Source organism: Eptesicus fuscus, chromosome 13, assembly GCF_027574615.1.
Source record: "Eptesicus fuscus isolate TK198812 chromosome 13, DD_ASM_mEF_20220401, whole genome shotgun sequence".
NCBI lineage: Eukaryota > Metazoa > Chordata > Mammalia > Chiroptera > Vespertilionidae > Eptesicus > Eptesicus fuscus.
The window spans coordinates 52,813,262-52,828,845 of NC_072485.1; the positions used below are offsets into that span (position 1 = coordinate 52,813,262).

Below are 15,584 nucleotides of genomic sequence, written 5' to 3' on the forward strand. Positions count from 1 at the left end.
TTTGTAACCTGGTATGAGCATTTCATGGCCCATGTCTCTGTGGTGTGTGTGTGTGTACATGTGCACCTGCCTTTGCTTTTAGAAAATATTCTCAAGGCTATCTATGGGAAAATTTTAAAATCAGTCACTTTTTAGGATATAGAAACCCATGTCTTGTGCTCTGAAGCTTTTCTGATACCAAAAAAAAAAAAAAAATCTCTCCTATATTGTCTGGAGCAGAGAGCCATTGCCATTACCTCAGCCCATTTCTTTCAGCTCAGGATCTAAGACATATGCTCTGCTGAAGTACAAACTTCATAAAAGCAGGGCCTGTGACAGGGTCACCTCGGTCCCTCACAATGCTCAGTACAGCAAATCAAGGCTTTCCCAACAAAACTTGGAAATGGATAATAGGAGGGCCATTTCAAGATAAACTCTGTTATTATTTATTGATGTAGGCTCTTTTCTCATCTCACAGCTTCCGATGATCCAGTGATCACATTCACACACTGGGTTTGCTTTGGTCCTTGCTCCCACAGCAAACCCACTGACTTGGGCTGAGGATCTCGGGCCCCCAAAAGGCATCCTGACTCAAAATGAGAACAGGCCGTTGTGTGGCTCCTCATGTGCAAATTTCAGTGAGGACAAGTCACCTCTGACTTCGACTCAGCACAGTTCAGCAAATGCCCCAACTGTGGGTTCACAAAAGGAGCACTGATTCCGTGGGAGAGGACCTGGATTCTGGTCGTAGTTCTGCTGATTGCACAGCTACATGGCTGTGGGCAAGTCATTTTACCTGTGAGAACCCCATTTACATACAACCAGGGTAATAACACTACACTACCTAACTCATAAGATTATTGTGGAAAAAAAAATCAAATAAGATAGGCAAAAATGGTAAGCTGTAAATGACTACATTTATACATTATTTAGCTTATTGCAATAAGCATTTCAGGCTCCAGGACTCAATAACACAAGGAAGGTAATATGGTGAAGAAATGCTTAGGTTATTCCCTAATCCCTTTGAATGTCTGTGTCTTTATTTGAAAAGAGAGAGACTTAAAGAGTATGGTAACAATACAGTAACAGAGCTCCTGACAAGTTTTTCACATGCTTCATTCCACACGTACTTGTGAGGGTGCTGGTATTCACTCAGCCCAGCCTTTTTAAACCTTACACCTTAAAGGTGCCAGATACCATGTTAGGCAATTCACATGCATTTTTCTCTCTTAATTCTCGTAACAACCTACGAGCCACGTAATAATATCCCCCTTTCAAAGATTAGGAAACTAAAGTTTAAAAGATTAAATATCTTTCCCGGGATTATACAGCTAGTAAGTAAAGGCTCTTAGGCCAAGTCTGTCTGACGCCAGAAGCCATGATTTCCCTGCACACTTCTCACACGGGGCGTGAGCGTTCCTAGAGAGACCTGGCCACGTGTCAGCAACTCTAACAAGCCAGAGGATCATTATATCTTATTAGATTCCAATTTTACTTCACGTGTATTTGTTTTAACGCCAACTAATAGATTAGATGCGAAATCCGCATACATTTTTAAAAAGAAACATAACATTTCAAAGGAATTTTGGACTTTTGGTGGGCAGCTTTGAGGCCAGGGTCCCTTTAGGTCCTGGGAGGGCTCACGGTCACGCCTTCTGCCCAGAGTTACTTTAGTGGCAAAGCACTGATGGAACACAGAAATTCCCAACAGTCTGATTTGCTGAAATCGAATTCATCATCATCTCAAGAACCCATCCCAGCAGAATTTATATGATGGCCTTTTCCAGAAGCTCTAATAACCCAAAGGGCACCAAATTGGGTTATGTTTCAGTAGGACATATTTTGCTTTTTTTTTTTGCTTTTTCTTGGACTAAGGAACACTTGGGAAGCAAGAATCAGTCATCACTCAGCAGGTGTGTTTTCTGTTACCTAATTCATAAGTCTCTTCCTGGTGTTGACCTTTCCATTTACCTAGAGAGGATCCCCTTCCCAGGCTCCCAGCAATGGGGCTGGGGATGCCGCTTTTGTTGGGCAGGCTGACGGGGCTGGTTTTGCTGGCTGGGAAGAGGCTCTGGGTGGGAGAGGTTGGGGACTTGACAGGCTCCGCTGTCTTGGGTCTGGATGAGAGATTCAGCGGCTGTGCTGCTGCTTCATCCTACGGGAGTTTAACATAAATAATTATTAAAAAGAAAAAGACAAATGAAGCACATTATCACTTAGTAAGCCACAGTTATTTTACACCTCAGAGACAATGCCACATTCTCCTACAATCATAACAAAAGAAGCTAATTATCTACCTCCTTGAAGATTCATCAGAAGGAAACCTCATTAATTTCCCTGTGTTATGCTTCTATTTACATTAACTGTGTAGTTGGATCATTCTTTTTGCCAAATTAAAATCTGAATTAGCTCACATTACAGCTTAATTTCCTAATGTGTTTTCAGGGATCTAAATTAACCTAGGGCATTTACAAAGAATTATTTAAAATTTCAGCAGCTCTGTAGTGCTTTTGTGTTAGTCTCTCTAAAAAGTTCCTGGGACTATAAATAGGCCCTGCAGCTAATTTTTTAATATATATTTTAAATCAAACAATTGCAAGTACTTTAAAAATGGAAACACAGGAGGACTTCTCTGATCTCCTGGGCCTCTGCCCGGAGCCGCCTGCCGCAGCATGGCTTCTATGTGGCTTTCTGGGTGTGGGCACTCTTCATGGTCTGTATTCTGGTCTCTATTCATGTTTAAAATTAATTTTTGCAAAAAGAGCTAGCACACATTATAATTATGTTTTACATACCATGCTATATGCAATTTATTTTTCATGTCTAAAGTGATGCCTCTTTATATCTTTGCTCCATATATTTACAGAATGTCTATTTTAAGACCTGTCCTATACTGAGCACAGACTCAAATATCTTGCTTGTAACTCTAGTTTAACCAGAAGCTCGGAAGCTAAGTTCCTTGCCATTATTTTGTCTCATTTATCCTGCCATAAAACACCCGTAACAACACTTCCACCATGCTAAAAACTTACTTGTAATATGAGCATATTCGTTTAAATGTTCAGTTTTAAGACCTGCATTATTGTGTCCTAAAATAAAATTGTCAGCAAATGTTAATTCCTGTTTTGCTTCTGAGGAGGCACAGAGAACTTGCTTTTAATGTTATTGTTTAAAACACACAGTAGAGCTTGGGAACAGAACATCCTCCCCTTTGGCAACCCTGTGACCTCTCTGAGGCTCAATTTCTTCATCTCTAGAAGGAAAAAAAAAGGCCTGATTTTAGCTGATCTCTAAGGTCTCTTCCAGTATTAACGGTCATTGTTAAAGAGGCAACAAAAGAGGATGCCAGAAAATACTACTCAGGAAGGAGAACTCGAAAAAAATAAAAATCACATTCAACAAAGGAGCCATTATGTTCCAAGCACTGTGCTAGACATTTTCACACATATTAGCTTATGTCACTTTCAATAAACTACGAGGTTGGGCAGTATTATTCTAACTTCACAAAGGAAGCTGAGTCAGAGTGATGAAAGCACTGTCCAAAGCTCTACGTGGAGGGACAAAATCTAAATTCTAGTTTATTGGACTCCAAATCCCAGGTCCCTTTACTACTAGACTATCAGAGACAATAAGTCATTCGATAACGTAGGGATGTCCTACAGTGTTTTTGCTCTTGTTTTGTTCTGTTTTTGTCATGCTAGGAAATAGGTAATCAGACACATCCATGTTGCAATGTTCTTTCATTTACATCTAGACATAGGATAGGTTCTTAGGTAACAGTTACATCCTCTATGAATGTCAAAATTATCCAATATGCTTAATTATAATTTACTTCCTTTTGTTCTAAACTCAAAGGATAGTTAGACTAGTCAGTTCCTTTATTCATATCTAAGTAATAGTGATTCATATACTAGGTTCACTTAGCTTCTTAGATATCTAAGGTCAGAGTTTTCTTCAAATTTGCAATTACTTCTTAAATATAGTTTTCCGTTCCTTCATTCTCCTTCTGGGGTTTCAGTTGCATATATCACATATATCAGGTCATTTGATGTCCTGCAGCACTGTCTTTTTTCTCTGTATTTAATTTTGGATAGTTTCATTGTCATGTAATCAAGTTCCCTAATCTTTTCTTCTGTAATGTCTAGTTTGTTGCTAATCTCAATCAGTACTAATCCAGTGAGCATACTTTTCATTTCAAACAGTGCTTTTTTTTCATTCAATTTAGATCTTCCATGTCTTGCCTTATAACTCGTATGTTTTCCCTAAGTTCTTGAACATGTGGAGTTTATAACATCTGGTTTTATTCAGCTTTGAATATACTCCAATTTATTTATCTTTATAATTTAATAATTGGCACTTCCACAAACAATGCCACTGGGCACGGGAAGCACCTGTCAGCTCCCAATCATGTACATCTCTTTCTACCATGTCAGACCTGCTACTGGTCCTCACTGCTGGTCCTGGCCTGACAGAAACTCTGTGGGTGTTTGGGGGGGAAGCAGATTTGCCTAATTCCTCAGTTGGCTATACTTGTAAGTCTCTTATAATAGCTGTGTTTACTGTTTTACCTGCTAATTCAAAGATATGTGTTATTTTGGGGTCTGGTTCTATTGACTGAGTTTTCTCCTCATTTTTGTTCATATTTTCTAGCCTCTACAAAAGCCTGATCATTATTGAATGGACACTACACATTGTGAACTTTACATTGGGTGTCAGAGTTTGTATCTCCCTCTAAATATTTGTGAACTTTGTGCTGCGATGCAGGACAATTTAATCCTTTCTGGACACACTTTTAAGTGCTGTTAGGCAGGTCCAGAGCTGCTTGTAATCTAGGGATAATTGGGCCCCACCACTGAGGTAACACCCTTCTGGGGATTCCACTGGATATGCCATCTGTCAGGAGAACTTTCTACTCTGGCTAATGGGAATTCAAACCATCAGTCCATTGTGAATCTTACAACTGTTTTGTCTGCTAATCTGATCTTCCCTGTTGTTAGATAGTTTCCTCATATGCATATGCTAACCAGTACTCAGCTAAATTTGGGGAACCTTCAGTAGATCTTCAATGTACTCTCTGTGTGCAGCTCTATCCTCACTGGCACTCCACCTCACAAATTCCATCTACCTTAGTATCCCTAAACTATGAACTCTTATCTCTTTACTCAGGGAGGCTGCCAAACTTCATGTGTACCCCTCCCTGCACTATTGCCTGGCAATTCCTTCTAGATAGCAAGCTGAAACAACTATGGCCTTTGCCTCACTTTTTCTTTTTAATCAGGGATCACTGTCCTATACCCCTATTGTAAATGTCTGAAAACCATTGTTTTATATATTTTGTCCTGAGTTTCAGTCGTTTAAGCTGGTACAGTATATCTGGTCCCTGTTTCTTCACCATAGTTGAAAATGTTAATCCTCCAGGTAGTTTGTTAGTATCTCTCGGTATACACCTAGAAATTTCAATCACAAGCCCTACAACCACCACCACCACCATCTTCTTTATTACCATCAGATCATCATTAACAGCCTCATCACTACTACATTAACATTTTGAAATACTCACTACATGCTAGAGGATGTATTCTCGTATATAAGACCCATAATAATATTAAATTTCATTTTACAGAGAACATTAAGTCTGAAGAAAGTTTAAGTAACTTGCCCAATGTGACACGACTGGTAAAAATGATTAAACTGACATTTGGACAGAAGCATTCTGACTTTTGATGTTGAGAATTATAGTGAATAAAAATTCTGGGGGAAAGAAGGTACATAAAACCATTTGTGTCTATTTTTGTTACTTTCAGAGAACTAGCCTTTTGTGATGTAGACATGTTATATACACAAAGAAAGCAATGACACAAACAGAAACATGAGATATTTTAGTGACCATAATTCTTTCATTTAGAAAATGACAAGATTGTTCTCAGAACTTCTTTAATAATAGATAGGAGCTATTTTTAAAATTTAAAACATTTGTTTTATGTTTTGGCTTATATATTTTTACCCACACATACAATAAACAATCTAATACATATAAGGAATAAGGAATACTTTCTTTGTTATTAACATAAAATATAGTCAGGTCAAATTATATAGAGAACTCCCTAAGAATTTGCATGTGGTCAAGTGAGTAATAAAATTCAGTTGGCCCACGAAGCTGGAATGGTGAAAGCAGATATAAACTTAAATTTAACCAGGGAACATTTTACTCATCCAGTAAAGGCTTGGTTTGGTGCAGTTCCATTTGGCCAATTCACTTATAAAATGACTTTTTCATGTTAAAATAGCTAATACTCAATACCTCAAGTCACTGATGTTTGATATGCTCATACTCTAACAACTGTAATTAAACAAAGTGCCTTGGTTTGAGTTGTAGTGTTCTGACTCTTATTCACAAATAGAAACTCTTGGGATATAAAAAGTCTGTTGCCATAGTTACGATACCTTAATAAATGTAAACAGCGTATTTTCATGTTTCAATATTTCTAACAACAAAGCATAAATGTCCATCCAGTTCTTTGGAGAATTTAAAAACATGGGTGGCATTAAATTAATTCCTTTAGGTGGGACACAGCCAGAACTATCTCTCTTAATGATGTTTACTTTTCTTATCTTTGGTATTTAGGACCCATTTTTATAAAGTCCTTTCTGAAATCTCAACATTTCTGTCTGAACATATTAGAAAATAAAATGATTTCAGTGAGTTTGTAGCATTCAATGCTTTTTTGTTGAGTTTTGGATATTTTCCATGTGAAGATTTAATAATTGTAAATTTCCTCCCAGTGAAGTACTTTGGGTACATTACAATCATACATCTGTGCTTAGCATACCCCTCTAAATAGATAAGTCAATTATATAAAACAATTGTTTTTTTTCTGAATTGTTTGAATTTGTTAATTCAACTTAGGAAGGAAAGGCAATCATAAAAACCTACCAGTACCACCTATAGGTACCAGCTGCAGCACAAAGTTGGAATGGATCAATTTCTCTTAGTCACCAAGTACCTCCTGGCCACCCCATTCTTAGGCACTGAAAATCAGTGAGGAACGGTAACTATTAATGTCCTAGCCATACCTTGGGAGAGCCTGTTTATCTTATCACAACCTATATGGCATCAGGCATGATTATGCAATGCTACCCCCTCATTCTTCAGAGCCCACCTTCCTATTTTTGAAGGGGAGACCTTTATCAGAAAACCACATAAAGCCCAGCAGTAGGCTCTTTTTTTGTTCCCCTTTTTAAATCTAAAGTTTGGAGATCCTCCTTCTCTAGTAGTATAAGTGGGCTCCCCACCTGTTTAAGAAACTTGGAGGGAAATGTCACAAGTCTATGACAAACGCTGGTAATAAAACCATGGCCATTCATGCCAGTGAACATTAAAAAATAAAAGCTAGAGTCCAAAGGGGAAAAACTCTTGAGAAGTGAGTTTGCAGATTTAGGTAAAGATCTCACAATATGGCACTATTGTTATCAAACGGGAAACACCTGTTTCTCAGTGCTCAATCATGAAATTTACCATAAAGAGGAGCATTTTGGGGATCCTTTATGTTGCTATGCTTCCTGCTGTTTATTCCCAGCACAGCCTGGTTCACTACCTTTTTTGTGAAGCTATTTTCCAAACTGTTTCCACAATCCTGCAAAGCAAGTACCTTAACTTGAGTTACAGGGCTGGTCCCTCTCTTTTCATTTTTTATCCCAGTAGGTGACACTGCCCCTGCTGTGTTTGGTGGCTGTGGAGTTGATGGCATCTTTGCTCCAGGTGACACCTGCATGCTGGCCAGCTGAGCGGCATAGAGCTGCTGCAAAACAGGGAAGACAAACATTATCTCTTTAAATGCAGCTGAAATGGAGTTTCAGGAAAACTTACCGTCTTGTTAGATAAATATTTCTCTGACAGCTTTGCAATTTCTCTTTCACTATTTTTTAAAGAGGAAAATAAGAGAGAGATGGGAGTCATTGTCCTGTCCCTGGTCCTTCCAGCAATAACTTTATGACCCTAACCAAAGGACTTGATCACTCTAGAACTCATTCTCTTCAATTGCACAAAAAAGGAATTTGACTAAATGGTCTCGAAGATTCTTTCTGGTGTCTAAAATCTTTATAAAAACTTCTTTAAAAGTCGGTGTGTCCATTCTTATAATTTTAACATTTGTGAACTAAGAAACTGATCTGAGCTTTCCTAGGGATTTCCTACAAGAACGTTGTTCTCATTCAGTACTGACCACGCTTCTCTGGGACCGCTGAGCTATCTGAAGGATGAAAGTGCTGCCCTCAAGATCCCTGAGGCCCAATGGACATCACTCTTTTCTCAGTGTCCTATTTCTAGGCAGTGTATAACATGGTCCTAAGGAAAATATAGCCAGATTTGTGAAAAAATAACAGTAAGAAAATCAAGCTTCGTTCTTGTAGCACAGGACGTTAAATGTTTAATTGCCAATTTATTAGGTTTTGGATGAAATTGGTGACACATGAACGTGTAGATCTGCTAGTTGACCAGAATTCAGATAACTCAATCTTAACACTATTTAATGCTTGAAAACGCCATTCAAATATTTTTTTTCTTTTTATCAAGAGTAAGCTGTTACCTTAATAGGCATATTATATCATAATAACTAGAAAACTTCCTAGTTGCAGCAACCACAAAGAAAATAGCTCAAACTTTGCCACATTAGTAGGGGAGAAAAAACAGGTGGTTTGTATGTAATTTCCAGTATTACTATCATTCAGATGGACAAATAAAAAAAATTACAGTAATCAAAAACAGACCTTTCAGCACATGTAATTAAATGAAAGCTTAATAAAGAATAATTTTCCAGAGCCAGATGTGCTTATGTCATGATTGTTGCTTTCTTTGGAACAATTTTTCTAATATAACAAGCCTCTAAAGAAATTAAAGCTTCATAATTCTGTGTGTGCAATGACTCAGTGGCAAGAAAAATCACAAGAAAGAGTCAGTCAAACTGCTAAAACTTAGGGGAGTAAAAGGGACTGTCTTTTTTGTTTCCTTTTTATCCTGTTGTATCCTTTTCCTTTGAAATTCAGCCAGGTGTCTTCAAACGGGGGAGGGGTGGAGGACGGGGGGGAGGGGGCAAATGAATCTTCTGGAAAATTTTCTGCTTGGCGAAAGCCAGTGTAGAAAAGTTCTGTACTAAAGTGGAGATGGTGGAGAACTGAAAAAATGTTGACTGTACAGTAGCTGGTATCATGACCAGTATGCCTGACTATTGAGTATTAAAGAGTCATGAAATCTTAGGGAGGCAAGAGTCCTTAGACATCACTTATGCCTTCATTTTACCTCAGTAATTCACAAGATCAGAAGAAAGTCAAGTATCACGCTTTTCAGATTAAAGACTTAGGCTTGACTTCGATAAAAAGAATCCTGTTTGTCAAATAGATATAGGTTTAGAAAACAGTTTCACAGCTCATCTGCTCAGCTAACATCAATTGTATATGTTTTATATGCAAGGCTCTGTGTTAGGCACTAAGGAAGATTGAAAATCTTGGAACGAGTATAGAGTCGTGTAGGAGATGTAAGCTATGGATCCTTAACACCTAGCTTGCACCTTCCTTGTGTTGCTTATCACAATTTTTAACCTTCTGTTTAGTTATGCACATGTCTTATCATCTTTGGTACACTGTAAGCTTATTGAAGTCCTGATCAATCTAATTATGTTTGAACTAGAGAACTGATGCACGGAATTCGTGCAAAGGGCTTAGCCCTCGCAGCCGCGGTGGCTTGCCTCGGCCCTCACAGCCCCGGCTTCGTCAGGAAGGTAGTCTGGAAGGACATCCAGAAGGATGTCTGGAAGGTCGTTTGGCTGTCCGGTCTAATTAGCATATTACACTTTTATTATTATAGATGCCAAGCATCAAGAACAATGCCTTGCAAATAAATGATATTTTCTGAATTAACTAGCAGTATGTAAAACCACTGGATATTTGGAAGGTGAAATATTCTCTTTCTATAAATGAAGCAACAGAAGTGGTATATGATTATATTTACTATGTATGTAATGAATAGTTTTATGATGTTGAGTTAAAAAAAGGAAAATAAATTCAGTGCAAATTAAATTATATTGTTTCACAAGAAATTATTCATTTGAAGTTGTTTGTTAAAATGTCAGGTAGATAGCTGCTCAATAATTGTCAAACTTTTCTAACACCATTATACTGCTTGAGCAGTAACTACGGAGCAGTACCAAGTTTTCGTCTCAGCCCAGTTACTATAAATTTAAACGTTTCCCTAAATGCTACTGTATCTTTTTTTGAAAGAAGATGAAATATTAGTTATTCAAATAAATAACTTTAGCTAGATCACTGCTTTACAGATCAATTGTTCACATAGGGAAAAGGTTAAACTCTGGTTAACTATCACATGAGTATAACATGTAGGATTCTTAGATCATAGTTATTGGTCATAATGATGATAATAATGAATATTCATTTCCAAATACAGTTGAGGTTTAAAAAAAATCAACAATGTAGTAAAGCTTCTAACAGGCTTAGCCAAAGTTCCATAAACATTTAACATTTGGTGAAGAGTGTTTTTGGAAATATGGATTGCTCCATTTCAATTTTGAGAAATGCTCAGTGATTGTTTGGGATACTGAATTGTCTCTTTTTCCAGATATATAAAATAAGTGCAGTGCACATAACGTTAAAATAAGTCCAGCTAAATATTTTTCAAAATTATAAAATCACTCACATTTTACAAGAGCACTTTCACAAATGCTTTTACTATTTTACAGCTAAAAATATTCCACCTATTTTATGAGTTCATTTTTAATAAAGTAGTCAGCATTAAAATTTTGGTAAGCTGAGCATTGACATATTTGGCATCTAAAACTCAAAGGACTTTAACATATCATTTAGCCGAGTCTGACCTCCCCATTCTACTGATGAGCTGAGGTCTAGAGAGCAGAGGCAGCATGCCCGAGATTGTGTAAGTGCTTGGGACTCACTCACTCCAATGTTATCATTAAAAGTACAAATGGATATATGATGAAGCAACCTTTGCACCTTTCAAGCACGTTTGCAGCATTGATGAATGTGTTCAATGACGGATCTTTATTACATGCTCACTATTAACTAAACACTGTGCTAAAAACTAGAGGTACCACAACAAGCAACTCAGAAAATAATCCCTACCTTGATGAAGCTAGAAAGAGAAACATATTAAATAAACGCTTAGACAGTAACTGTAAATTATGGTTAAGATAAGTGCTGAGAAAGGAAAATACAGAATGTCAAGAGACCATCTAATAAGGGTATTTAGCAGAGTCTGGAGGATCAGAATAGCTTCTCTAAGGAAGTAACATTTGAAGTAAGAATTATCCAGGTGGAAAGGTTGATAATGAACATTTTAGAAAGAAGAAACATCAATTATTATGGCTCTGAGGTAGAAAAGAAGGCAACATTTTCAGGGAACTTTAAAAAGGCCAATGTAGCAAGGTTGTTGCGTGAATGCGGAGTGGGATGAGAAGAGGCTAGAGAGGAGTAGGGCCTTAGAGGCCTCATTAATAATTTCAGACCTTGTCCCGCAAACAGAAGTATCTACAGAGAGGAATGAACTGAAACCAAGACACAACGAAGTTTTTCTATGATTTACCACTAACTCATTGACCAATCTTTTAATTAAACTTCATGAAGATCTCACAAATCCACAAATATATACTCCAATAGTAATTGTAGAGTTTTTGTCCTGAGACTAGCCTTAAAGGACAACCTATTTTGCGTTTGGGTCCTAGTGACACTTGAATAACTAAGCCTGCTTAGATTCAACACAAAACAGTAGGTCTTACCAACCAAACTCAGCCTTATGGTAAAATTCTTGAGTGTCTTCGAGTATGCACATTGGTCTATGGCCTGGACCTAAGAAATGTATTGTGTCAGAGTCATTTTATAACACTATTGTATTTGGGAAGAGAGGCAGACTTTGCCCCCAAAACAGCCAAATTCTTGTCAAATTATAATGGGTGGTGTCACAATGTACCTGATATTTACCATAATGTGAAATATATATATATATATATGTATATATATATATATATATATATATATATTTTATAACTGCTTTCTATGATAAAATCATGTAATATCTCCAATGGAGAGTGCCATAGGGAAAAAAAGGTCCAAGGCCTTTTCTTCTCATAATCACATGGTTTTCACATAACCACTTAATCGGTCATGCAGTCATGGGACATCACCCCCATTCATTCACGTGTTCATTCAACAAACATACAGAGCACTAACTCAGGTACTGTGCTAGGCACTTTCCATTTATTATGTAAACTTCAAAAGAATTATATAAGATAGGATTACCCATTTTAGAGTCAGTGTCACTTTTAAGCCCATGTACTTTCTGCTTTTGTATGTTAAAATTAAATTATTTTAAATAAGCTATACAGTGAATCACAATGAAACCCATTTCCTGTCCTTAGCCACAAGACAAGGATCATTGTCCAAGGAGAAGAGAGACTCTGAATTTGCTGCTGTTCTGAGCTCTCAAATAGCAAACTATAATTCCAGATGTCTTACAGCTACTTCTTCTAAAATGGCATTTCACAGTCTTCAAATGGAGACCACCAGCACCTCGAAGGAGCAAGAGGCATCATTTTGAACCAGACAACTCCCTTCTCCAACCAATCTCTAAGCCATAACGTAAGACACCTGAAATACCCTAGTGACACATGTTTTAATAGACTGATAAAGTAAAAAGCACTATGCAGAGTATGAGTAGAAATAAGAGAACTTGATAAAAAGGGACACTAACAGGGGCTTTAAACTGGCACCAGTATGCTCCAGTATACAGAAACCAACAGTAAAGAAAGCAGGCACAACTTCACACACTGGTTCTCTTTGGAGTGAAATCTCCTGTGTTTTATCATTTCAATTAGAAAGGGCATTGTTAAGTGGCCTGTCAGAATTTGGCCCAGAGAGAAAGGAAAAAAAAAAGTCTCCCTCAAATGCAACGTGCCTATTGGTGGATAATAAGGAAAGGAAGCGAAGGGAAATGCCTTTCTAGAAGAAGAGATTCACAGACACTACTGAAATTTCACCTCTTCCCATCATATTCACCCCATTTCCTGGGGTTCCACACATTGTCTGGGAACCTCAGGCCTAGCCCAGGTTAACTCAGATTCTGTTCTTGTGTATCAGACTCTACTCAGGGGAACCCTACTTGAAAGAAACAAGCAGGGTAGGGTTGGGGGTATCCTTAAGAAAATGTCATTATTTACTTGATTGATGCTGTCTAACACTAGGCCCCAAGCTTGGCTCAGTTCTCCAGAGAGATCTTTCTCAAAACAAGGCAGACAACCATTCCTCTGCCTACCAGGCAAGGTATGCTGCAAAGCTGGACAGGCTAGGCTGTGAAGAGGTGGAACCAAGACAGAGGTAATTAAGCAGCCTGATTTAGTGCTTGTTCAGCACAGGAAAGAAAGTGTGTCAGTAACAAGTCATTACGGACTGAAGGAGGGGTGGGGGAGAGAGCTTACAAATAATTTGAAAGAGATCACAAATACTTTTACTTCTCATAAACCTCCAATGTCAACAAAATGATCCAGGAAATATAGCTGTGGTTTTATGGAAGGAAAGAACTGAAGTCCTTGTTTTCAGCATAGAAGGCACTTGTTTAGCTCTACCCTTAATATTTGACACTGAAGAAAATTGGCTGTAGATAGGAGGTGGGAGAAGGAACGGCGGAAGGACCACCACACCCACCTTTCATATATTGGGTTAATTTCCAAGTCAATCTCCTTGCCTCTTCTGTACATTTTTCTATTGCCATATTATTTCTCCTTTCTTATTAATCTCTATGATTTGTCGTAATTCTACTCATCTTTTGAGTCTCAACTCAAAAATCACTTTCTTCTTTAAGTCTTATCTGACCATTGCCTTGTGTTCCGACAATTTCACATCCTCTATCTCTGTGTACTCATGACATGTCTTTTCTTTTATTCACGTCTTTCTCTACCACCAAACTACGAGTCCCTTAAGGTGAAGACTGAGTCTTATTTGTTTTTATGTCTCTAGCACCTAACATAATGACTAACATTTAACAGATGCTCTATTAACACTGACCATTAAAACCCCTTCTTCTTCATCCTTGTCTCTATCTGCTTGAAATTGCTCTCATTTCTGCCTACACCTTTTCTTAGTATACCTTTTCTCACACCCTCTCCAAAAGAAACCCCAGCATTGGAGGTCATCTTTCTTTGTTTCTTCTCCTTGAACCTACAGGCACGTGGGTTCATCATGCAATGCACTGATTTTCTTGCAAGAAGCATCAGATAAACACAATGTTAACAGAAGAAAGAATTGCAAACATCATTTAATCCAATCCCTTGGCTTTACAGGTGAAGAAAACTCAAGTCTAGAAGGGGGGGTCGGGGGGAGTGATTTGCATAAGAATACCGATTGGTGAGCAATAGGTAGAATAACATCTAGAACCCAGGCTCCCTATTGTCCCCATCCAGTATTCACATGGATTCATTGATCCCTGCCTTCTATTCTCTTAGGGACGTGATGCAAATAGAATCTGTACATTCTATCAGAGTTTTTGGGTTGAGCTGCAAAAAAAAAAAAAAAAAGGGGGGGGGGGGATGTTTTTCTACCCTAGAATTTAAAAGAGAATTTTATCTGATATGTACTTGAAAAGTAATCATTGGGCACCCGAGAATAATTTACATTTTAGAATTTTATTTTAATATTTGTTTTAAAATGTGCACATTTTAAAATGTAACCATAGTAATTAGGTTAAGGTAATTATAATCATGTTAAGGTGTTTTAGATTTTTAAAATTAAAGTTTATGCAAATACACATAAGCGGCCAAAAATTTGTCTCAGGTGAGAGCAGACCTATTTCACCTCCTTTGAGATTTCTGCCATTTGCCTTCCCACAACAGCCAAAGGAAAAATGGACAAGCATTGACTATAAGCCACTGGAGAGCCAGGACCTGTTTAATTCATTTCATTATCCCCTGCAGCAGGCTCAAGAATGTCAAGTAAAGAAAAATGAATTGAAAAGAGTTTTCCTGGCTAGAGATCCTCTTGTCTATTTTCCCAAGCACGAAGAAGCTTGCTCCTCTGACATAATTCGTGCTAATGGCATGGGGGAGTGGAGAAAATATGTGGCGTATGGAGGAGAGGGGAAGTTGTATAAAAGAGATAGAAAGAGAGAATAGGAGAGAGGCTCAGGTCAAGGTCCTACCCTTACTAGAAGAAAATTAAAAGACAAAAATAAAAACAACATGGAGTCCATCAGGTAACAGAGCACCTAGTCGTCTGCTATAAAAAAATAAGAGTCAGAATTCATTCTTGGATTGCACCTATTATATTGGAATGCATTCATAAGAGCTTTTCCTGATGGAACATAGTTGCACAGTACAAGTCACTAAGAATAAACACAGCCCCCAATAGTTTTTTTAAATATATTTTTATTGATATCAAAGAGAAAGGGAGAGGGGAAGAGAGAGAGAGAAACATCAATGATGAGAGACAATCACTGATTGGCTGCCTCCTGCACGGCCCCTACTGGGGATGAAGCCCACAACCCATGCATGTGCCCTGACCAAGAATGGAACCATGACCTCCTGGTTCATAGG

At 37.9% G+C, this 15,584-nt stretch overlaps 1 protein-coding gene across 2 annotated transcripts in view; it reads right to left on the reverse strand.

Annotated features, from left to right (window-relative positions):
- SOX6 (SRY-box transcription factor 6) overlaps positions 1-15,584 on the reverse strand; it is a 557,752-nt gene that overhangs the window by 68,935 nt on the left and 473,233 nt on the right. For both annotated transcript variants that reach the window (XM_054724743.1, XM_028159941.2), the window contains 2 exons: positions 7,629-7,778; positions 1,909-2,134 (listed from right to left, as the gene is read on the reverse strand). In XM_054724743.1, the coding sequence (XP_054580718.1) occupies positions 1,909-2,134; positions 7,629-7,778 (376 nt within the window). The remainder of the gene's footprint in view (positions 1-1,908; positions 2,135-7,628; positions 7,779-15,584) is intronic.